A 22,622-nucleotide genomic window follows, 5' to 3' on the forward strand; every position below is an offset into this window, starting at 1 on the left:
AACGGAAAGGATGACTACAAGTAGAATTGACACTTCTATTTGGGAATTTACCGTGTACAGTACTTGCATGTGACAGCGATTTCAGGGTCACTAAGTAGTAGAATTGACACTTCTATCTGGGAATTCGATCAGTAGCTGTCGTAGTTATTTCATTGATGTACACTTCTATTTGGGAATTCGATCAGTAGCTGTCGTGGTTATTTGATTGATGTGCTGCAAATCGTACTGATCATGCAAACGGCTCGTTGCTTCAAAGGATAAGGATGTTCAACTTTGATTAGTTATATCTCTCTTTCTGTTAGGTGCCTTAATAAATGCTTCTGGCGGTAGCAGAAATCAAAGAACAGGTCAGGGAAGGGCTTTTGCTGTTGGGGAAAATAGGAGATTTGCGGCCCATTACAATGGGGACTAAAACTATGTGCTTATTGCACTCATTATAATCGATCTAAAGAATGACAAACACTGGTGGTACACATGGAGATTGCTTCCATAATGTTACAACAGATGATTTATATAGACAGATAAAATGCCTTGCAGCAGCAGCAACGGCGACAATGGCAACACAACATAGCAGTATCTCTACTGCATTGGAGACGAGCGAACGGAGAAGGCTGTGCCGTCGTTGAGAGGCAGCAAGCTATAATAGGCGCCATCTTTGTCGATGCAGCACGCATGCCACTTCATCTTGTATGAACCCTGAGGAAATTCAGACACATCCAGCAGGCAGCTAGAGAATCCCACCCCACTGTCACTCGCTTCGAAACGCGCAAATGCTGTCACCATATCCTTCTGCTCAACATGGACCTTCTTCCTCCTTTTCTTCTCCCTCTTCTTTCCCAAATCATTCTGTACGAACTGCATAAGCTTGGTATTAAGACCAACCATTCCAGCAGTTTTCTTGCGTATCTCAAACTGTTTGCTTCTTGTTCCTGTTACATCTAAGCAGGAGGATGCTGAGCTTGCAGCTAAAACGCAGTATAGCTTCGAGATATCAATGTCACTCCTCTCTAACACACATTTCCACTGCAAGCAAAGGGTCAGGGAAAGCTGGAAACCACTTGGTACTGATATCCCGTCTCTGTTTTCTGGATTTGAATCATATAAATGAAGTTCAGCACCAAAGCAAGGCCTGCATGATATATAGTAAACAAGTTAACCATTATTACAGATCTCCCTGACCGATGCATTACTGAAACACAAATTTCAGAGAGGAATGGTGAGATATACATAAAATAAAAAACTCTGTGATCATCTACCTAGGCACATGTGGCTTCTGAAAAAAAAAATTAAGTTATCCAGCATGGTGAACTTCTCATCCACAACAACTAATTTTAAGAGAACAACATGCATACGATACCTTACTCTGAAGAAGTATTTGGGTAGAACAAATGGCAATTCCATAACCCTCTGCAAAATGTTGGACAGAAATTGCATCCCTTCATGCAAAGGAGATACACTGTCCTCTCCAGTCGCTATTCCTCCGGTGTCCCCACGTAAGCGAAGCAAATATGCCACAGCAAACTTGCAAAGACGATAAGAATCCTTTTCCAGAATACCTGAACAATTCATTCTTGTGACAATCTGTATGGAGTGCACTTCATCACAACAAATGGGCATTAATTGTTGCAGTTGTGAAACAATTTGGCTATCAGTCCTATCCACTCTTTCATGTAAATCTTGTACAACTGAAGCATGATAAAACCTCTCTGGAAGCCTGCAAGGCTCCACACTACTATGTACCTTTGAGAAATCCACAGAAAATGCAATACAAAATGCCAGAAGTGAGCACATGAAAGCAAGCCTGGCTATGCTAGAAAAACTTTGGTGATCCATGTCCCCATGGGATACAGCAAGCAGATCATAACTATGTGCCAGTTCACTTAATCCTAACGAACAATTCACCAAAGCAAGTAATTGGCTGTTATTATGCTCTCTAGGTACACTTGAATGGTCTCCAATAGCATCATGATGAGATTCGTCTCTCTGATCAGTTAAATCTGCAGTAAGGATACCAAGAAAATCTGCTAGGATCTCAAGAAACGATGCCCTGAGACTAATAAACCACCTCTGGAAAAACAGCTCATGACTTGAAGAGGTGTTTGATAAGAGGGGATCAGTAGCTAAGAACGTTCTGCTGCAAATATCGGTAATCTTTGCTTGGGAACCATGCAACTCTGAAGAGTCAGCAAGACTACTGTCAACATTTGTTTCAACCCAGTAAAAGTTCTCATGAAGATTGCAATCTGTTTTAAGCTCATTGACCAACTTAATGATAGCTGAAGGGAAAAGCAGTAGCTTCATCTCAATCTCTCCAGCTGAAATAAGCAGCAATGATTTGAACCAAAAACTGAAAGAGCCTGACCCAAAATCATCTGCAAGTTTTCTGAAGACAGACGACGCCGCAAACCAGAGGCCTTCACGACAACAGTACATAGCAGATCTATAGGCATCCCAATACCTCTGGTTTCTGGAAAGCATTTTTGTTATCCGAATTGCACACAACTCCTGAGTTAACCAAACAGAAGGACTAAAGAATATGTCAGGTTGTTCTTTTGAATCCCCTGATTCTTGATTGACATCTCGAGTTTTACAAGCATACCATGAAATACAAGCACACATTACCAGATGGAAAGATTCGTATGTGCTACAATACAGAGAAGTATTCTGCTGCACACACTCAATCAGCTCCTTGATGCTATCATAAAGATTGCAGCTAGCACCAGGTGTTTTAGAAAGCATATTATGACAAGAATTTGCAAACTTGAGTGTCCAAAGAATTATATTATGCACTATAGATACTTCCTTCTTGCTACTAAATTCAGCGGGGTCGAATTTTAACTTATCAAAATCTGTTCCCATGTGAGAAGCCTTCATACTAGCAGATACTGGCTTGACAATATCATTTGAAGTGTCAAGTACTTCACGGGCAGAATTTGTTTGAAATGATTCAACATTGGCAACAGAAACTTCGGAGCAATCACTGTCATCTAGTCGGGCTAGTTCTTTTATCAGGCATCTTAGTTTATCAAGAGCAACAGCAGCAGCAGAAGGGTAGCACACAAGAAGTTTTAGCATACTGCTTAACATAGATCTGTACATCTTGAATTCAGAGGACATATAGGTATGTTTCCTTATTGTTTCCTTGTTTCCAGTGCTTATTATTTGATTGACCAGGGATATATTATGATTTACCATTGATGTTACAATCTTATGCACGAATTTGTCCTCCGCATTTTCTACTGTTGACAGGAAGTTGCTGGTAATCCCTTGACACCCATTGTATGTCAATGATGAACCTTCCTGAGTAATCATGTTCTGATGTGACCTTGTTTGCTGAAGAAAACATAAGGTGCCAGCAATAACTTTAAGAGCAGTACCTTGCATCTCCCAGGAAGAAGAATGCAAAGAACTTTCAGCAGCCAGAACAAGCTTAGATAGCTCACAAGTATTGACTAAATGAACAATTGGAGCTTTGCCACAGACTATCTGAAAAGTTTTTATAAATCAATCAGATATAATGAGGAAAAAGAGATGTCTAGACAGCACGAACAGTAAGACCTTAGTGTTCACCTTTTGAAGAACCATAAATGCATCTCTCTTACAATCAAGTGGGAAATCATCATCATCAATTAGCTGTAATAACGTCCCAAAAACAGTCTTTAAAACAGGAAAATGGCAGATGCTTCCGTGAAACATGAAACATAAACATTTCAATGACACAGTCTTCATGCAATGAGAAGATTCATGCTCCAGGAACAATAACAGCAATTCCACCTGAAATAGAAAAATCGAAATAAAGTTTACTTTGAAGTCAATTCACAAAGGAAACAGAGAGCATTGGTATTAATGCCCCCAGCTTCTCAGCAAGAGGGTAAAAATACATAGCTAGTAATTCTAAAAGAAATTTGAATCACCTGATTCTTGATTGTCATCTCTAATTTTAAAATGTGACTAAGGTGTCCTTTAGTAGCATGCCAATCACAGGAAATGACACAAGGAAATGGGATGCGATTAATAGCATCTTCAGATGTTTGAGAAAACACGAATCAGGTTATAAAGTGCCAAGCATTCGAAAGAAAGAGAGTATATTTACTTCTATAAACAGAAAACACATGCATATGATTATTGCAAAGTGAACTAAATGATGTAACACAGAACATAATTGCAGCGATGAGTTAGAACAAATTAAGTCAAATACATATGCTACCAACTAGTGGATTACACTACCTGATTGCAAAACAGAACAACTGATTTGGATGCCAATCTTGAAAGTGACAAGAGCATGTCAGCTTTGAAATTATCTTCCAACGTGCCCAGAACGATCTGCTTTCCAACCTGTGACATCAAGAGTGAAAAATGCTTCTTTAAAATGTGATGAAAACAACTGCAAGAAAAAAAATCAGAGATCCCACCTAAGATTGGTGTATAAAGCAAAATATATCATTAGTCTTTTATGTTCTACTACTCCATTTCAGAAAACTAGCCAGTTTTATTGGTAGGTCCAATTTCACAAGATAAAGTCGACAGATAGCATCGAGACTATCATCACATATTTACCTATTTCATAGACTTATTTTTTCATTGGATGTTTTCAGAGCTTTGGTCTTCACATTAACCCGTAATGCAAAAACTAACTTACATCTGTACTCCCTCCATTCCTAATTGATCATCATATTACATGAGTGCACCAAGACCAAGAAAATATAATAACTCTCTCATGCTACATTTACTTTAGCAATAAACTTGATGCATGCACAATCCCCACTATTTTCTAGCCAATAGCAAATCAAAACACTTGTGTGTATGGATGCATGCATCAATGCTCATTTACCCCAATGCACAAATAACGAATAAACTTAATGAATGAACACAAATATGATGATCATTTAGGAATATTTTCAAAAAAATTATATGATGATCAATTTGGAATGGAGGGAGTAATAACTAACAGCTTAGGTGTTCAAGGACTAGATTACTATTGTTGTAAATCAGAGCAATGTGTAGTTTTAAATTTTCTTTCCTTGATGATTCCTTGGAGTATGTGCACATGATTGGTAGGCATATGGAGTATTGTTAAAGCAATGAATCCGTAAGAGTGAGAAAGCAATGCAAATGTTGGGCAACTTAAGAGTAAATAAAAAAAGATTAAAAAACGAAGTTAAGCAAGAAACACGTATATCCATGAACACCTCATGAACTCTATGGATGACAGCCAACGTACAGTCAAGCTTGGGGAAAATCTTAATCGCTGCCATGATAATTTGAGGTTGTGATGTTGGTGAAGAAATTAATCTTCGAAGTGCTTCAAGTGTAATGTATGAGAAATCCACTGATAGCCTAGAAAAACAGGCAGCTGCAAACAAAGCCGCTTTGACCTGCCAGATGATAACCATAATACCATAATAATTAGGTGAGTTGAGAAATCCCAAGCCAAATTAGATGGATTATTGAGGTTATTACAACCTGTGGCGCATTGGAGGAAGAGAAGGTGGAGAGGATGAGAGAGCGGAGGTGGAGGCTGTGGTGGGCGAGGTGGGCGAGGCATCCGAACATCCGCAGCGCGAGAGCCCTGGCCCGCGGGCAGCCAGCGTCGTAGGCGGCCTTGACCCTCGCGAGCACCGCCACCTGATGTTGGGGTTCCGCCGCCACGCATGCCATGGTCATGGGCAGCGAGCCGTCGAGGCCGAGGAGGAGGAGGGCGCGGAGGATGCGGGCCCGGACGGCGTTGTCGGCGGTGGCGAAGTGGGTGGCGAGGCGGAGGAGGATGGTGTGGGCGAAGAGGCGCGGTTCGGAGGGGAGGACGCCCAAGGCGGAGGCGACCGCGGGGGGGACGGCGGCCGGCGGCGAGGCTCCGAGCTCCCGGAGACGCGGGGCGACGGCGTCGACGGCGCGGAGGCGCGTGGCTGCAGGGAGATTGATTATTTGAGATTTGAGAGAGAGAGAGTGAGGTGAGGGTGAAGCCTCCATGGATGGAGGGGGGGTTTACTCTACTCACCGGAGTGGCGGGAGCGGAGAGCCCTGTCGAGGTCGATGCTCCATTGCATGGCGGACGACGCCGCCGGTAACTTGTCCATCGCCGCCGACGCCGACGCCGACGATGGCGGCGGAAACCTCTTTTTGTGGAGAGGCCCTTGTGTTTGTCTTGTTTTACGGGTTCCTCTCCTCCTCTAGTGGCCGATAGGGGTGGAAACAGTACCGAAATTTCCGGGATTTCCGGCTGTTTTCGGTTTGAATCGACCGTTTTAATCGGTATCGATAATTGTTGGAGTTGTAAATGAAAATAATAACATATTTCGAAAATAGTAGCAGAAATAGGATAGAGATTTTTCTAATTATTTGGTCAGTAACCGTATTTATCTAGTAATTTCCGTTCAAATTTGGAGAAAATTCCGAAAGTTCCCTGGCGGCCCGGCCAGCCCAACCCATTGAAAACCAATGAATGAAGAAAGCCTAGCAGGCTTGCAGCCCATCAGAGAGGGAAAATGATAAGGGGAAAACATTGTTAACCCTAGCACGTAGCATGTGGACTTTTCTGAACTTTGGTCTTTTCAACTTATCGATATTGAAAAATTGTTGAACTTTGTTTATATTGTTCGTCGAACTTATTATTATATCATTAATCATCATATATTCATATAATGGTATTACGTAAAGTGTTATGGTGCAAGAATAAAATTATGAAGTCTCCTTCATGTATAGTTAAATATGTGATTATGCCACACCCCCATTGTATCTGAAGTGAATTTTTTACTTTCAACCAGCATCGGTTACCGATCCAACTGTCCAGCTTCCAATATAGCAATATCATGGATATGCTATCGCTTTCGGCTCTACCATTTCGATTCTGTTTTTGAGAAAAAAAAATGGAAATGAAAATTTCAGACCGTTTTCATCCATAATCGGAGGAGATGGGGCATCCCCACCCTTACGCGCCGGCGGAGCTTCACCTACCGGGCTTCGTGCCTCTGCAACTGTCTGCCCTACCTTGCCACCTCCATCTTCGTCCTCCTCGCCGTCTGGCTCATCTCCGGTACGCTGTTTATTCCCCTTCTTCCCTCCTCATTCTGCAACCGTCCCCAAATCCAATTTCTCTCTGGAATTCAGAGTATATCTTTGATTTGCTTCGGAGTACCAAGACCGATTTGCCGATTTCCCATCTGCTTTGGGGCAGATAGCTTTCGAGTGGGATGTGGTGGATGTGTGGATAATTCTGGTGTCTGCGTCTGCTTTTGGATGGTTGGTCGGTTGGTCCGGTCCCCGTTTGTGGTTGTGGCCGGGATGCGTCGTGAACGCGTGGCGGCGTCTCATGCCAGGAACCGGGCGAAATGCGTAGCGTCACGGTGCCCTGAGGCGTCGAGATCTGAGTAGGAATCTGGTTTTCTTTTGGATCAATAATTTCCTGTTGCACTACTGAGCTTGTGGTGTGCGAGAGAGTAAACGCCAAGGATGGCATGTTGCAACTGGCAAGTATATACTCCATGTAATGTAAATACTTGCATTGGACAGCGATTTCAGGGTCAATTCAAGTAGAATTGACACTTATTTGGGGGGATTAGATCAGTAGCTGTCATAGTTATTTCAATGATGTCCTGCAGATCGTAGTGATCTTGCGAAGGCCTCGTTGCTTCGAAGGATGAGGATGTTCAACTTCGATTAGTTGGATCTCTTTCTGTTTTCCTGTCTTGATGAATGCTGTTCTAAACCATGGTACGTTGGCATTCGGGCCCTGGTATGTTCTGTTTCTGGAAGTTTGAAGAGGTCGAACAGGGCAGGGCTTTGCTGTTGGAGAGAATACTGTAGAGATATGCTGCCCATTAAAATGGGAGCTAAAACTATGTGCTTATTGCACTCTTTATAATCGATCAAAGAATGAAACACTGGTGGTACACATGGAGATTGCTTCCATAACGTTACAACAGGTGATTTATATAGACAGATACAATGCCTTGCAGCAGCAACGGCCAACGGCGACAATGGCAACACAACATAGCAGTATCCCCTACTGCATTGGTAGGTTTTATTACTGCAAAATTTGATCTCCGCGGCGTTACCGGTAGCTGCGGTATACGGGGGTGTACATGCAGCTCTCTGCGTATTTCTCCAGATCCCTGGGTTGAGGCAGCCGGGTCGCCAGTCCTGCACAGAACGATTGGCCGTGTCAGAGGCCACGGTTTTTTGGCACAGGACATGGATGGTCGTGGAAAGTGTGACTAGAGTAAACGACATACCAAGTTCATAGGCTTTTGCAGCCACGCTTGCGGCAATGCGAGCAGAAATCTTTCTGATGTTTGTGAAGGGCGGGAAGATCGATCCCTTCTCAAAGTTCTCCTGAGTGGCCTGATCAGCTAGTGTTTCCGCTGTTTATGAGAATGGAATTAGTTCTGGTGTAGTACTGCGGTACGCGTCATAACTGTTTCGGATTTGAGCAAACATTCGACTGAGTACTTACAGGCAGCTAGAAGCATATCCTCGTGAACACGGACAGCTCCAGAGATTACGACACCGAGGCCAAATCCAGGGAAAATGTAGGCATTGTTCGACTGTTGTGAATAGCGAATCAATTAGTAACAGTCAATTTCTATTTTGGCTTTGCTGTCTCTTGGAATAAGTATTTAAGCAAGGAAGCAGTACCTGGCCTGGCACATGTATCTTTCCATTGTACTCCACAGGGTCAAACGGACTGCCGCTGGCAAATACTGCACGACCCTGCAAGGATACGGATGGATCATCATGAGTTATGCATTATCACGTTTTACAAAATCATTTTTTTGTGCTAAATATGCATAGCACGATGTCTCTTTAGTAAAAGTTGGTAGTCAAATGGCATAGGATTTAAAACAGTGAGTTCATAATGCCAGATGCTCAACAAGTACAGATTTGCAGCTCACCTGGCTCCAATTATATGCTTCTTCAGCAGTACACTCAGAGTGTGATGTGGGGTTTGACAGCGAGAAAATGACGGGTCGCTGCATTTTGGGATTTCCAATATCAGAAGTTAGCCAATCATCTGGTAAATACCACAAAGTTACAACTTGACGACAAAGATGTCCAACTAACCTCGTTAAAGGAAGCCATGGCCTCAATAACTTCTTTAGTAAAAGTTTTGCCAACTCCGGATGTTCCAATCAGCACAGTAGGTTTGATGGACTACAGAAAGAATAGGTAAACATTAACCATTAGGATACAAGAAAACAAGCATAAACAGCACAAGTTTCGGCAAAACCATCAGCTAATAATTGAATAAATCTTGGATGTGCATCAGATGAATACCTGGACAGCATCTAACAGTGTCGTTACAGGTTCATGCTCATGTGCCCAAGGCTTTTTAAATGCCTGGAGGGATTCTTTTCGTGAGTTAACGATCAACCCCTACAAAATAGCACAAATTGTATGGTGTTAAAACTGTTGGATGCAGAGGTGAAATGTTGCATTAACAGCATTCTATTCCTTTTGGTTCTATACCTTTGAATCCAGCAGCCAAACCTTCTTGCGGCACTCCTCAATTGGAGCCTTTGTCTGAAAACCAATTGAAACCAGCAAAGTTATAAGCCGTAAGTACCATAATGAATTATTATAACAGTACAGCAGTTAGATTGTGAAACACTATATTACCTGTTTTGAAATCTCAAGAGCAATGAGTTCTGCAATACCAGTTCCAGCCTGCATGCAAATGCATCATGTTATGTGTTTCAGGGATTACGTCATGTTTCAACAGTTGAGCAAAGATTACAATAAGCCGATAAGAGAAATCTTGACCAACCTCACCAGCACCAAGGAACAAATAAGTGTGTTCAGCCAGGGTTCCACCAACCACCTTTAGTGATGATAAAAGACCTGCAAGGACCACAGATGCTGTTCCCTGCAATCCATACATTTTGGTTTAATTTAGAGGGCAACAAACAGAACAGTGGAAATTTATTCTATAAGAATATATTGTGGTGAAACTAAAAATATCATGGCTCAAACAACAAGTGGTTCATTTACCTGGATATCATCATTGAAAACAAGATGACTCTTGCTGTATTTTGCAAGCAAATCAAATGCGTTGTGATTGGCGAAGTCCTCAAACTGGCACAAGGAAGATTCAGTTTCATTAGCCCTTATATTATGTCTATTATGAAAACAATGAAAAGATCAAATAATAAAAATATATTTTACTATGAGGCTGGGGCAGACCTGTATCAGAACTTTCTCACCATAGATTTGCTTAACGGCACTCATAAATTCTTCCATGAGCTCATGGTACTCCTGCCATCAAGGACAAGACAAGGTTCAGATCTTAAGTTGTCAATTTATACAACACCTTCATTACTCCAAGCAAACCCTTTTTGGTGGTACCTTGCCAGTAGCACGCCTTTGCCGGAGCCCAATGTAGAATTCATCATTCAACAATTGCTCATTGTTTGTACCAACATCAATCGTGATAGGTAAACACTACAAAGTAAAAGTGCAATTTGCAAATTCAGATGATTTGGCTGTTTTTACAGTTTTCTGGTAGAAACAGCCGAAACCATAATGTAATGGATATGAATGCTTACAGCTGACGGGCGAACTCCTCCAAGGGCAGTGTACAGAGAAAGTTTACCAACAGGAATACCCATTCCCTGTAGGAAAGATCATTGCAACAACAATAAGTAAAGTTTCTGAAGTAAGCAACTAATCAGACAATCATACCTGACAACCCAAATCTCCAAGCCCCAAAATGCGCTCACCATCAGTAACAACAATAACTTGAATGTTTCTCTCTGGCCAGTTCCTTAGCACATCAAGAACCTTTCCCCTAGAATGCACTTCCAGTCAGTCCAAATCGAATAGGTAGAGAGAATAAAATCAACACACTATTCTTGGATATTCAAGCAAAGCTAGGCAAACATACTTGTCCTTCAAGCTGACATAGAGACCCTGTGGTTGTCTAAATATGCTCCCATACTTCTGGCAGGCCTCACCTACTGTTGGTGTATACACCACAGGGAGAAGCTCCTCCACATTATCAATCAAAAGCTTGTAGAAGAGCCTCTCGTTCCTCTCCTGATAAACACAAAGGTATTATTATCATATCTTCAACATGCTGTTCCTCCACATTGCCCAATGCCCAGTCATTTTTGTTAAATTGTAAATCATTCAAGAAGTCATCAGGTAAAAAAGATTAATTTGGATTACCTGGAGATCCATCATGGCCATGTAACGCTGCAAAGGTACACTGTACTGGCGAAGATTATGCATGATCTTCTTCACCTGCACAAAACATTAAGGAGGGCTTAAAATAAACGCCACAGAGTGATAAACAGGTTATAGTTGCTTATTGATGTAGCTCGTACTTGAAGATCCTGAGACACAACTGCCGGAGGAAGAAGGCCACGTAAGTAATGAGCATCCCGCTCCTTCTCACTAAAGGCAAGGCCCTTGTTGTGATGTGGATCCCTCAAAAGGGTGTAACCACTGTTGCACAAGATCAATTACATCAGCAACTCCATTTCAGCATGGTGAACGAAATAAATCAGTTCTCAGTGCACAAAATTATGGCTACTTATTCGTATGAAAAAAAAACTGCCAGGCCAACATTCTATAGTAGCACGATTCTCCTTATGAGTGCCTAAATTGGTGTTTTGCAGTACTTGCTGTAAGTTACTGTTCTCAGCTGTATTTTACGATCTAGGTGATAATTATTGTTATATAACTCAGCACATGTGTGTTAAATTTATAATTAATTTCCAGCTAAATTTCATTGTCAAGGGATGGCGGAGAAAACAAAGACAGACAATATTGGCATGGCATGGGCCAGATTAGAATATACCCCACCCACAGGAGTGCAGGAAATATAAAAAGCTACTAGTAGAAGAAAACAATCAAATCTTCTTTTCTCAGCTACCCGGGACCTACTCAAAATCCATCCAACATTAACCCAGTTCAGATTACTCCAGCAGTATAAATTATCAAAAAAAAAAACACCAACAGTGATATTCTGCGAATTTTTTTTTTGAAACCGATATTCTGCGAATAAAATGAATATACTGTAAAAAAATAAGAACCGTATAATCCGCTGACTTGAGGCAAGAAAGAAGAAAACAAATTTGAGCTGAACTGATTGTAATATGTTTCTTCGTGAGGAGAAGGCTGCGGTAAATTACGCAAACAAACAAATGAAAGGGACAGATTCAGCTTTGGCAACTGCCACACGACAAAGAAATCGACTGGATCAACAAAAATTCGAGATTTAGCACGATTCGAGCAAACAAGCAACAAAACAAACCGAGCTGCGAGAAGGCGACGCATCCTCACTTCTAGGCACGTCAAAATTCCAAAACGGATTAGAATATTTATCACGCGGGCGAAACCGTATACCTAACCCAGATCAACGCGCAAGCTGAGCTAAATCGGCAAAAAAAAAATCCCCAAAAAAGTGCTTCAGATCGACGCATCGTAACGTCCGCCGCGACCCCACCAAGATCCAGCCCCCCCACGGCGATCCGATCCGATTCGAGCACCGCTCACCTCGCGACGGAGAAGGCCCATGGCGTGACGGGCACCTCCTCGGTAGCCATGTCCTCAACCCCGCCGCCGGCCGCCGCAACCTCCTCCTTCTCGGTCTCCGCCGCGGACTCCATCGCGACCGCCTCCACCCTCCTCGGCGCCGCCGCACGGACCCTCACCGCCGCGGCCCTCCTCCGCACCTCCCTGCAGCTCGTGCATCCGCTCCCGCTCCCGCTGCTGCCACCCTCGCCGCGCTTCCACTGCAGAGGCACAAAAACACAAACACGTCACGCTCGTTCGTTCGTATCCCCACCCCCCCCCCCACCCCAAAACCCCCCAAAACCACACAAGCAAACTCCTCGCTCGAGGGGAGTACGTACCAGCGGGGAGGCGGCGGCGGCGGCGGCGGTGGCGGCGGCGCGCGCGGACAGCATGGCGGCGAGGTCGGCGGAGGCGGTGGTGGTTGGTGGGGCGCGTCGCGTCCTCGCGTCGCCGATGGCTGGGGGGAAGAGGAAGCGAGCGCGTGAGGGGGTAATGGGAGGGAGGAGGCCGGTATAAAAAGGGAAGGGGGTTGCGTTGCGGAGGGTGGCGCGGCACACGTGACGTGGACGAGGCCGTCGGGTCGGAGTGTTTTACGGTTTATTTTATTTTACACGCGGGGGGGAGGGGTATATGTGGTGGGTTGTGCGCGGTGTGGTGCGGTGATGTTTCCGCACGCCTCGCCGGACCAGGCCACCCGGTCGCATGTCGCAGTCGGCGACGCTCGCTGGATCCAGTACGTTGTATTTGCGTCCATTATAAGGTTTTGCATAAGTCGGCTGTGGGTTTAACTTAACCTAAACTTGCGGCTCTCACGCACGAATAATCTATGTATTTTTTAATAACCGAATAATCTATGAAAAGTTAAAGTTATCGCACTATTTTACTTTTTAAAAAAATTACACAGCACATGCACGCTCACAAACCCCTATGAACACACACGTAAACCCTACATCTATGAGCATATTTGAAGACTGAACCGGTAAATCCTGAAGATTGACAAAGTCACCACGGGCATCTCGTTGTCGACGGGTACGTCGCCTACTCCTGAAAACACGATACTGTTAAATCCTGAAAAATTCGCTCCCATGAAAAGTCGAGCCCAGCACTATTTTACTTGGTGATGCACAAATAGAGTAGTGAGATTCATATATAAGTAAAAATGATTTTGGTTTAGTATATGTATGTACTCTACGATTGTATAGTTGATACAATGATATTCTGCGATATATTATCTGATTATGGATAAATGGCATCTTTATATCTTCTACGTTTTATATCTCTTTGTATGGCTGACTTGTAATATTATCTTGGTTTTTAGTTGAGGGTATGTGTTACTAGGTTTATTTTTAGGGACGAAGAGAGTGCATATAAATGTATAATAGGGTTTATTAGTCATCTTGATAAGCCGATCACCAATATAAAAATCCATATTCCACGTCTATTTATTACTATCTCGCGTATACCTTGATAGAATTAATCTCCATACTCGACAATACCATTGCCGGCTATATCCCGTCGACATCATTTTCCTAATTCAATTTTTTGTTTTGTTCAACTAGTAGTTTTCTTCTTCTCTCTTAAATTATCTTATATGTAACTTTTTTTCTTCTTTTCAGAAACTTTAAAGGCCCGAGGAGAAAGGGAACACTGAGCGTAATAAGTGAAACTTACGGTAAGTCGGTAAGTCGTATTTCTTGTAATGGAACTTTGAGGCATAAGATATTTAAAATTTTCACTCGCAATTAAGAGGGAACAAATAATCTTTGGGTCTGCCAGATTAACACTAGTTGAATTCAGGAAAATTGCAAATGGATCATCATTTTTTTACGCAAAAAAATATATGAAATAAGTTTTTTTGAACGAGAATGTTCAGAACAACTTGAAACTGTCCCATAGTCATAGCCTCACAGGTCTGCACTGCCGGCATAGAGTACATCGAACACATCAGATTTATTTGCTTGTCACTTGTCCTTGTCATATGGCTCGCTAATCACCTGTAGGCACAGCACATGCCTATCAATAATTATGAGCTGGTTGGTTAGAATGGAGCAAACCCAAGATTGTGGCTCCAAATCACCGTGTAATTAAGCTTTGGGATGTTAGTTGAACCGTGGACCATATGGCCATCAGCGTGTGTGGTTGTGTGGACTTTGGGCGTCAAGCCAGTACACGTCGAAGATCGAATCGTCGTGTGTCAATTCAAGCCACCTTTGATTGAGCACTGGTAATATGTGGTCCTGATCACTACTGATTCCATCACACAGCTATATATGATTCCATCCCACAGATTTGGGGGAGGGGGGGGGGGGGCATAAAAAAGAAGGCACTTGCCTTTTCCTATGTGAAGGTCGGAGTAGGCATGACGATGGGTTGTTTGGTTAGTAGCTAACTTTGACAAACCACAAGACATGTGGGATCATATGACTAAAAAGTGTGGCAAGCCACAGTTGTGATAATGAACCAAACGATTGTCTAAAAAGTTATGGTATAACTATCCTTAGACATGGCAAATTGAAGATAGCAACCAAACAGTCCCGTAGTATGTCTTATAGCGAACAAGAGGTTTTCAAACTTCCATCCGGCTTCTACTAGTAGTAGAAAATAATTTGAACCATTGATTTCATTTGATCGAAGGGTTCGGATCTATTTATAATATCACCCTACTAGTTATCCGTAGAAACAAGGAGTGGCGTTATTATATAAAAAAAGGTACATAGGGATATAATCGTTATTTGGCAGGGACTATTTTTTTATTCGATGAAATATAAGTAATGCCAACGCAATGGATAACCACATATCGATCTAGCAAAAAAACATAAATGAACAAGTTATATATATTCACTATATTAGTAAATTATTGATTACTCTTAATAATAATAAATAGTTCAGATTATTTCTATGGTAGGATAATACTTTTCTTTTGCGGGGTACTGGTAGAGTAATACTAATAATAAGAGCAGCAGAGAATCGCTGAAAGAAAAAAAAAAACAGCTTCGCCATACATATTTCACAGTAAGTATATGCAAATTTACAAATGCGTTTTGCATGACTACTTTTACTGACACGGCAAAAAAACATAAATAAATCTTCACATACCGCTACACTTTTTTGCATGATACTACTACAGCTACATCCCAGCATGTTCCAGCATGGCGTTCGGGGCCCAATTAAGAGCGACCGGACGGATCGGCCTAGAACCAAAACGAGCAGATCTAGTTCCAGTTCATTCATTCGAGAGGGCGCACACGCATGTGGTGGCGTATCAAAAGCGTGGATCGGATCGATGCATCGACGCGCGCATGAGCGTCTCGTCGATCGGCTCGTCGTCGCTGGCGTGCCACGGTGCCAGTGCTGTTGGCTATGGGCTCATGCATGGCCAGGTGGGAAGTGCGGCCAAGTGGGAGCAGCTAGCAAGCAAGTGGTGGTGGTGTGCGAGAGTACGAGCGTACCACTCCAGTTAGGCCACGGGAAAGGAAATTCGAGCGGGTTACTGTACGATTACCACGTGCCGTAATTTTCTCTGCTTTAAAGCACGATATAGTTCGGGCTACATGTTACTCGTTCCGTCTCAAAATATAATAATGTCCAGATTTATAGCTAAAATTTATTATATTTAGGACAGAGTTCCGTAAAAAAATGTTCCGTTAAAAAAATATTTTGGGATGGAGATAGTAAATCGTAGGGTAATGGTAACCCCATCTCAAATAATTTGTTAAAACTCGATTTGGAGTGCATTTGCTAATTACGGTTCCCTTTGGTGTGCTACACGATTTTTTATTATTGTGCATATGAAAAACGAGGCACTCCATTCAAAATTTGCGCAAGAGTTCCGTCAAAAAAAAAAGAAATTGCGCAAGAGAAAGGTGGGTCTTCTACAATTTTGCTGCTGCCACGCTATTTGACTCGTGCACAGTGACCTCGCGTTTTATGGACACAATATCCCACCCCAATTAAATTGCCCGTGGCTCGTGGGGGTCACACGACACGAGGCGAGAGAGAGAGAGAGAGGTGCGTGTCAGTGCGATGTCGCAGTCTCGCAGAAATCTCGCACAAGCGTGCTACTCGCTTGTTCTAAAATATATACAAAGTTTTGAGATTAAACACAATTATTAGAAAAATATATAAAATTAAAATAAAATAATATTATAATTAGTTGAAAAATGAGGATAAATGAAAAAAGAATGATATGGAATTGTGATTGGTTGGAAAGAAAATAAAGTTGTTATATAGTGAAATAAATTCAGAGTAAAAGTTAAGCTCTGTTTAGATTCCAACCTATTTTTTTCACCATATCATATGAAACGTTTGAACATATGTAGAACCTTTGGGAGTCCCTGTTTATGAGTACAAGCCAAGGAAGGTAGACGATAAAGGCAAAAAAACCTGTGATGCAGTCTCGGCTCAGTTCTCCGGACAGCCATGAAAGGAATCACACTACGACTATGGGATGGACCCCCCCGCCGATGGGCTGGGTTAAAGCAAATGTGGATGGCTCCTTCATTCAGAGTTCGGAAGCTGCTAGTGCTGGAATTGTCATTCGTGACCACACTGGCTCAGTACTGCTCACTTCCTGGAGAATTATCAGCCATTGTGGATCAGCGGAAGAGGCGGAAGCGACTGCATGCTGGGAAGGGGTGAATCTCGCAGCTGAGTGGGTGAAAAAACCGTTAATTCTTGAGACAGACTGTGCCAACTTGGTATCTATGCTTACGAGCTCTGGATTTGATCGAGCGCAGCTCTGCCATGTCCTCCGGAGTATTAAATTTTTACTCCAAGCTTGCCTGATTTTCGTGTGCAGAAGATTAGAAGGGAACGCAATAGAGTAGCCCATGATTTAGCTAAATTTGCCATGCGTACGAACCATTCAGCTGTTTGGCGTATGCAGGCTCCTTCTTGTGTTTTTGGGGCTCTGGCAAATGATTGTAATCACATTGACGAGTAATCAATAAAGCGTTCCCTTCCCCCGCAAAAAAAATGCATGAAATATTAAATATATGCTAAAAAATAACTAATAACATAGATTGTGACTAATTTACGAGATAAATTTTTTAAATCTAATTGCTCCATGATCTAATAATATGGTGTTACAGTAAACATTTAATAATAATATATTAATTAGGCTTAATAAATTTATCTCACAATATAAAAGCGAAATTTATAATTTATTTTATTATTACTATAAATTTAATATTTTAAATATGTGTTTATATATCTAATTTGATACGCAAAACCTTTTAAACCCTCATGTAAAGACAGCCTTTTGGAGTAGTAATCTCCCCGCAGGCGGTGCGCAAGCACAAGCAGAAGCAAAGCGGACGCGTGGCGCGAAAGGGGGGCGCGCATTCACTGGCGCGCCGCGGCGAGTAGCCCCGCAAAGGGGTGGGCCCCTGCGCCGACCGCTTCTCGGTCCCCCTCCCAATCCTCCCCCTCACTCACCGCGAGCCCCCAAACCGAAGGACACTGACCAATGGACCCCACAGGGAAAAGTGGCCCACACGGCAGCGACCGGATGAACGCGACGAGAAGGTACGAGGCGGGGGCGGGGGCGGGGCCGGGAGAGAAAAGTGGACAGGAGTTGGGGAGTTGAGGCCTCCCCTGGGTGCCGCCTTCGCGCCTCGGCCTCGCCCGACGCGACCGGTCCACACGTGATACTGGACTTCCCTTTCTCTCTCTCCGCCGTTGCTTCCTCCGCTGCTTCTTGTTTGTTTTGTTTTGTTTGTAGCGGTGGATGGAGATGGATGGTAGTGCTAGTGCGTTGCGTAGGCCCGTACGTGCAGGAAATGGGCAATACTCCTCCTACGACGATGCTAGTACTGCAGTTTCGTCCGTGACGATTGCTCGTTATTATTCCTACCGTCCTACGCACTCCTACTCCCGTATTAGTACTAGTATTAAGACTCACAATGCATGGATTTCACATTTTTCGAGTTTGCCTCGGCCGGCTGGGGGCGGCTACTGATACCACATCACAGCCACTCGATCCAATGCATGCACCGATCGAATCCCAGGGAAAACCACACACACATAGAGATCTCGATCGGGCGGTGGCACAGTACGCAACGTGCTCCGGTTTTGTTGGGTCCCCGTTCGTACGATCTTTCGCACGCGGACGCAGCGTGCGTGCACCGCACCAGTCCCTCCCACTCTGGTTTCGCATTGATCCGTTTTGATCGGTCGCGCTTCCCCGATCGCTACATATGCACGCTGCCCAGCAGCTCTCTGTAAAGGCTGCTGCTAGCGTTAAATACACCAAAACTGCCTAACAACAAATTCCAACTACTCCTACATCCCCAAATGATTTATTTCTTCATTTTTTTCTTCTACTTTTTATTTGAGGAAATATCGCATGGTTAACTTGTTACTCCCTCGTCCCATAATAAGGGATTTTGATTTTTTTCTTCCAACGTTTGACCACTCGTCTTATTCAATTTTTTTTAAATATAAAAAACAAAAAGTTGTGCTTAAATTATTGTAGATAATAAAGTAAGTCACAAATAAAATAAATAATAATTTCAAAATTTTTTAAATAAGACGAGTGGTCAAACGTTGCAAATAAAAACTCAAAATCCCTTATATTATGGGACGGAGGGAGCAGTTCCCTACTGCACTGTGCTCGGAGAATTCTGGGCTCCATCTTTTGACCTAAATAAGCCAAAGTCAAATTCAAAATTAATTTTGAACTTGATTTGAAGACATTTTCAACATAGTTTATTTTATGTTGGCTTTTAAAACGTTAAGGACATAAGTATAGAAGTTTTACTGTTTTATTATTAGGAAATGTGGGTAACTGATGAGGCTGTCTGATGCAATGCGGTCGCTGTTTCACTTTGTGATTTTACATCTGCTGTCGTCTCTTCTGCACTGCTGAACTCGAGTGTTGGTCGCTGGATTTGCATCCGACGAACGCTGCGTGTATGCTACTCCATGTTTCTGCAGTTTCAGCTGGATGCCTGGATCGCTATCAGAGTCGGGTGGGTTTGCATGATTAATTGCGAGAGGCACCCATCGTTTTCCCCGGTGCAGCCAAGGATTCCCCTACTGAGCTCGCTACTGATTCGACGAGATCCTCTTAATTCTCATCGCTTAATGTCGCCGAATCCAATTATTGCCAAAAAAAGATAAATCATCATTGCATTTGTGAACCTTATTGGACACCCAAAGGCAAATTCGATGGAGGAGTTAGCAAGGCCAGGAGCAAAAATATGTAAGACAAGCAGGGATATCCTTTTCCTCGCCGTCGAAAGAACTCTTGTATGAGTATTACAAAAAAAACTTAAAAGAAAAAAATGCGACGAATATGTGCTTTGGTTTCTGGTTAGAGGCTCAACAACAATCAATCAACTGAATCTTTCCCGGTCCACCCAACAAAAGACCTGAAAGGTGCCTGCATTAATTTGTTTTACTTCTCTTTTCTGCAGCCGTGAATGGACAAATGGAGATGGAAATGAGGCATAGGAGTACTACATGCAGATGCAGCTTCATGCGAGATGGAAAAATTAGCTGCTGAGTGCGTGCTGACTGGACAGCCATCGATTTCGATATGTACACATGACGACGAGACCGATTCTGCTAAACCAGTCAGCGCATGTGTTCCAGGAAGCGACTTTTTTATTTTTATGTGAAACGACAGTGTCCAGCTTCAGTGACGCACGGGTCACGCAAACTATGAATCTGACATCTTAAAACTTGGCGACTCTGCTATTAATTGATTATTACGTGAAGATACACGCGATTCGCCGTTCAGTTTTGTACAGATACTGCCCAATATACAAAGTTGGTCATCACTCACCAGCTTAATCAGTCGACCACCGATAGCCAGCCAGAGGAGAATTAAGTAATTTAATGGTGAAAGATACTAGCAGCTGATCTCCTGGTAACAGTTCATTCAATCTCATACAGGCCATTACATCATACAATACCAGCTACTAACATGTGCAGTTAGCACAAGAGAAAGATCATGATCAGTGGATGCAAATAAAGTAATTAAAGCACACGACTACACGAGCTTGGTGTTAATTTATGGGGGGCAGGAGAATTTCGATCTTGAGACTGCTGCTAAGTCTTAAACTGCACTAGCTGCCAATGGCTTGAGACGGCAGAGTCAAAATCTATGGACGGCGAGGAGAGTTTTTGTTGGGGGGTTTGAGCACAGTACAGCCCGGACAGCCCATCAGGCCCACGGTTTGGAGACCATTTTGTAGTGGGCTTCGTCACAGAGCATGACCGTTAGTAGGTCCTGAGCATTTAAAATGGGGACGTTGATTGAGAACTGCCGTTGCAAATTCTACCTGCAGGTAGCACACTGAAAAGCCGAAATCATGCACTGAATTCGTAGGATTCTTTTCTAGTCAAGATACAGATTTTATCTCGGTTATCAATAGCATGCCTTTTAAACTATTAAACGGTACGTTCTATACGAAAACTTTCTATATATAAATTACTTTTAAATATGAAATATATCCATTTGTCAAGTTTGTAACAATTAAAACTTAATTAATTATATGCTAATAGCTTTCTTATTTTACGTGCACTAACTTAACATTCTTAATCAGTTTCAAACACCACAGTTACGTACACGTACTACTCCATTAGTGGTACTCCAGTTAGGCTCACGTCGTGGGTATGTACTACTCCCTTCATCTCATAATATAAGGCGCCCACACATTTTAAGATTTTACATTCAAAATATTTTGACCAACATTTAGTACAATATGAATTGAATTTTACTTGCTAAAAATTATATCATTGAAATTGAATTCACATTTGAATTTACTTTCATATGATTATAATTTTGTTACTACAAACCTTATAGTATATGAGTAAGACAAACATTTTATGGAGACCGCGTTAAGTTCGACCATGCCTTATATTATAGGATAGAGGGAGTATGATCTAATATACCTTATACGCTTATGCAGACTACACGACACAATCTGCGTTGATCTTAATATATTGAAGTGGTGGATTTATGTATTTTAGACTCTGCTGAATAAATTTTGCCGGACAGTGAACTGTAGTCACGAATACATCAGCATCGGTCGCCAATTAACGAGTTGGTGTCAACTTTTTTTTTTCTGGGTGGGTTGGGATCAGCTTTTCGATCTGATCAATCTCGCTTGATGAGTTGCTTCCTGGTCATGGCGTTCTCCAATCTCAGTCAGGACTTTAGGCAACCATATAAATTGCCACGATCCATCTCAAATTCCATTACGAAAACCTCAACATGCCTTCCAAATTGAAGGCACTCGTTAATTAAGCAGTAGTGCTAGGAATGATGGAATCGAGTGACCAATCAATAGCCAATTAGGGCATGTTTGGTACACCTCCAACTTCTAAGTTTAACTTTAGGAGTTGGGTTTAGAGTGGAGTTGTGGAGCTGCTTAAACCCAGTTCCATAACTCTAGTTCATTTTGTGAGAGAGCTCCACCCAGCTCCATTCTTATTTTTTTAGTGGAGCTGTAACTGTTTAGCTGAGCTCCAGCTCTGAAGCTGTGACAATCAGGCCTAATGGCATCACACAACTGAGAGAGCGAGAGAGCCACCGTGTGCTGGCGCGGCGCGGAGATCGTCGATCGATCGAGATGGTGTTCGTCAGTTTTGTGCACGCATGAACAAGTCCATCTGCGATGCTGCGGCCCACTATAGCATAGCATACACAAGTTGGGCCGGGCCCATCTCTGTTTTCTTTGGGAATACACGAGGGGAGTCCCGTACATCTCTCTCGTGATCGATGTTGATGAGGAACTGCATCAAAGCATGCAAATTCTACATGCTAGCATACTGACAAAGTCTGAAATTAAAGCCAAAAATCATAAGTTGCAGGTTCGGCAATTGAGGCATTGACGTTCGATTCGAACAACCATGCATATAAACTGCCTCACATCTACTAATCTCATCTCCCATCGCCTCAAAGCTCAACGCTCTGATAGCGTTCCCGTGGAGGCGGACGCCGATCGATCAAGGTCACCGAGGAGAGAGAGGAGGAGGGTCGGAATTTAATTCACCGAAGCCCACCAGCTGATGAATTGCTGGTCATGGCGTTCTCCAGATGCCGCTCGTCCTCCGCGTCGGTGTACTGTTCAGCATGTTAGCAAGCGAGAATCATGAAA

The 22,622-nt window shown here is 42.8% G+C and overlaps 2 protein-coding genes across 2 annotated transcripts; both read right to left on the reverse strand.

Moving 5' to 3' along the window:
- Positions 1–220: 220 nt before the first annotated feature.
- LOC127772262 (uncharacterized) lies at positions 221–6,155 on the reverse strand. Its single transcript, XM_052298283.1, has 7 exons — positions 5,996–6,155; positions 5,464–5,903; positions 5,190–5,375; positions 4,228–4,335; positions 3,571–3,774; positions 1,358–3,486; positions 221–1,129 (listed from the first exon to the last, which is right to left on the reverse strand). The coding sequence occupies exons 1-7, from the start codon at positions 6,072–6,074 to the stop codon at positions 580–582; spliced, it is 3,696 nt and encodes a 1,231-aa protein (XP_052154243.1). The 5' UTR covers positions 6,075–6,155; the 3' UTR covers positions 221–579.
- A 1,648-nt stretch (positions 6,156–7,803) lies between these two features.
- On the reverse strand, positions 7,804–12,987 carry LOC127778863 (NADP-dependent malic enzyme, chloroplastic). The gene is made up of 20 exons (XM_052305508.1): positions 12,852–12,987; positions 12,493–12,731; positions 11,319–11,439; positions 11,161–11,235; positions 10,877–11,028; positions 10,675–10,780; positions 10,539–10,604; positions 10,339–10,434; positions 10,177–10,248; positions 9,985–10,068; positions 9,761–9,859; positions 9,613–9,660; positions 9,463–9,516; positions 9,271–9,369; positions 9,058–9,147; positions 8,889–8,966; positions 8,632–8,706; positions 8,450–8,540; positions 8,229–8,357; positions 7,804–8,136 (listed from the first exon to the last, which is right to left on the reverse strand). The coding sequence occupies exons 1-20, from the start codon at positions 12,903–12,905 to the stop codon at positions 8,048–8,050; spliced, it is 1,917 nt and encodes a 638-aa protein (XP_052161468.1). The 5' UTR covers positions 12,906–12,987; the 3' UTR covers positions 7,804–8,047.
- Between the last annotated feature and the right edge of the window lie 9,635 nt (positions 12,988–22,622).

Source organism: Oryza glaberrima, chromosome 1 (assembly GCF_000147395.1).
Source record: "Oryza glaberrima chromosome 1, OglaRS2, whole genome shotgun sequence".
NCBI lineage: Eukaryota > Viridiplantae > Streptophyta > Magnoliopsida > Poales > Poaceae > Oryza > Oryza glaberrima.

Excerpts from the sequence above, each read along its gene's own strand:
- LOC127772262 (XM_052298283.1), bottom strand. The coding sequence starts at position 6,074 with ATGGACAAGTTACCGGCGGCGTCGTCCGCCATGCAATGGAGCATCGAC. Across the intron at positions 5,376-5,463 it reads CTTCCTCCAATGCGCCACAG|GTCAAAGCGGCTTTGTTTGC; the intron begins GTTGTAATAACC and ends ATCATCTGGCAG. Across the intron at positions 1,130-1,357 it reads AAATACTTCTTCAGAGTAAG|GCCTTGCTTTGGTGCTGAAC; the intron begins GTATCGTATGCA and ends TATATCATGCAG.
- LOC127778863 (XM_052305508.1), bottom strand. The coding sequence starts at position 12,905 with ATGCTGTCCGCGCGCGCCGCCGCCACCGCCGCCGCCGCCGCCGCCTCC. Across the intron at positions 10,605-10,674 it reads TTGGAGATTTGGGTTGTCAG|GGAATGGGTATTCCTGTTGG; the intron begins GTATGATTGTCT and ends TCTTTCCTACAG. Across the intron at positions 8,707-8,888 it reads AAGCATATAATTGGAGCCAG|GGTCGTGCAGTATTTGCCAG; the intron begins GTGAGCTGCAAA and ends GTATCCTTGCAG.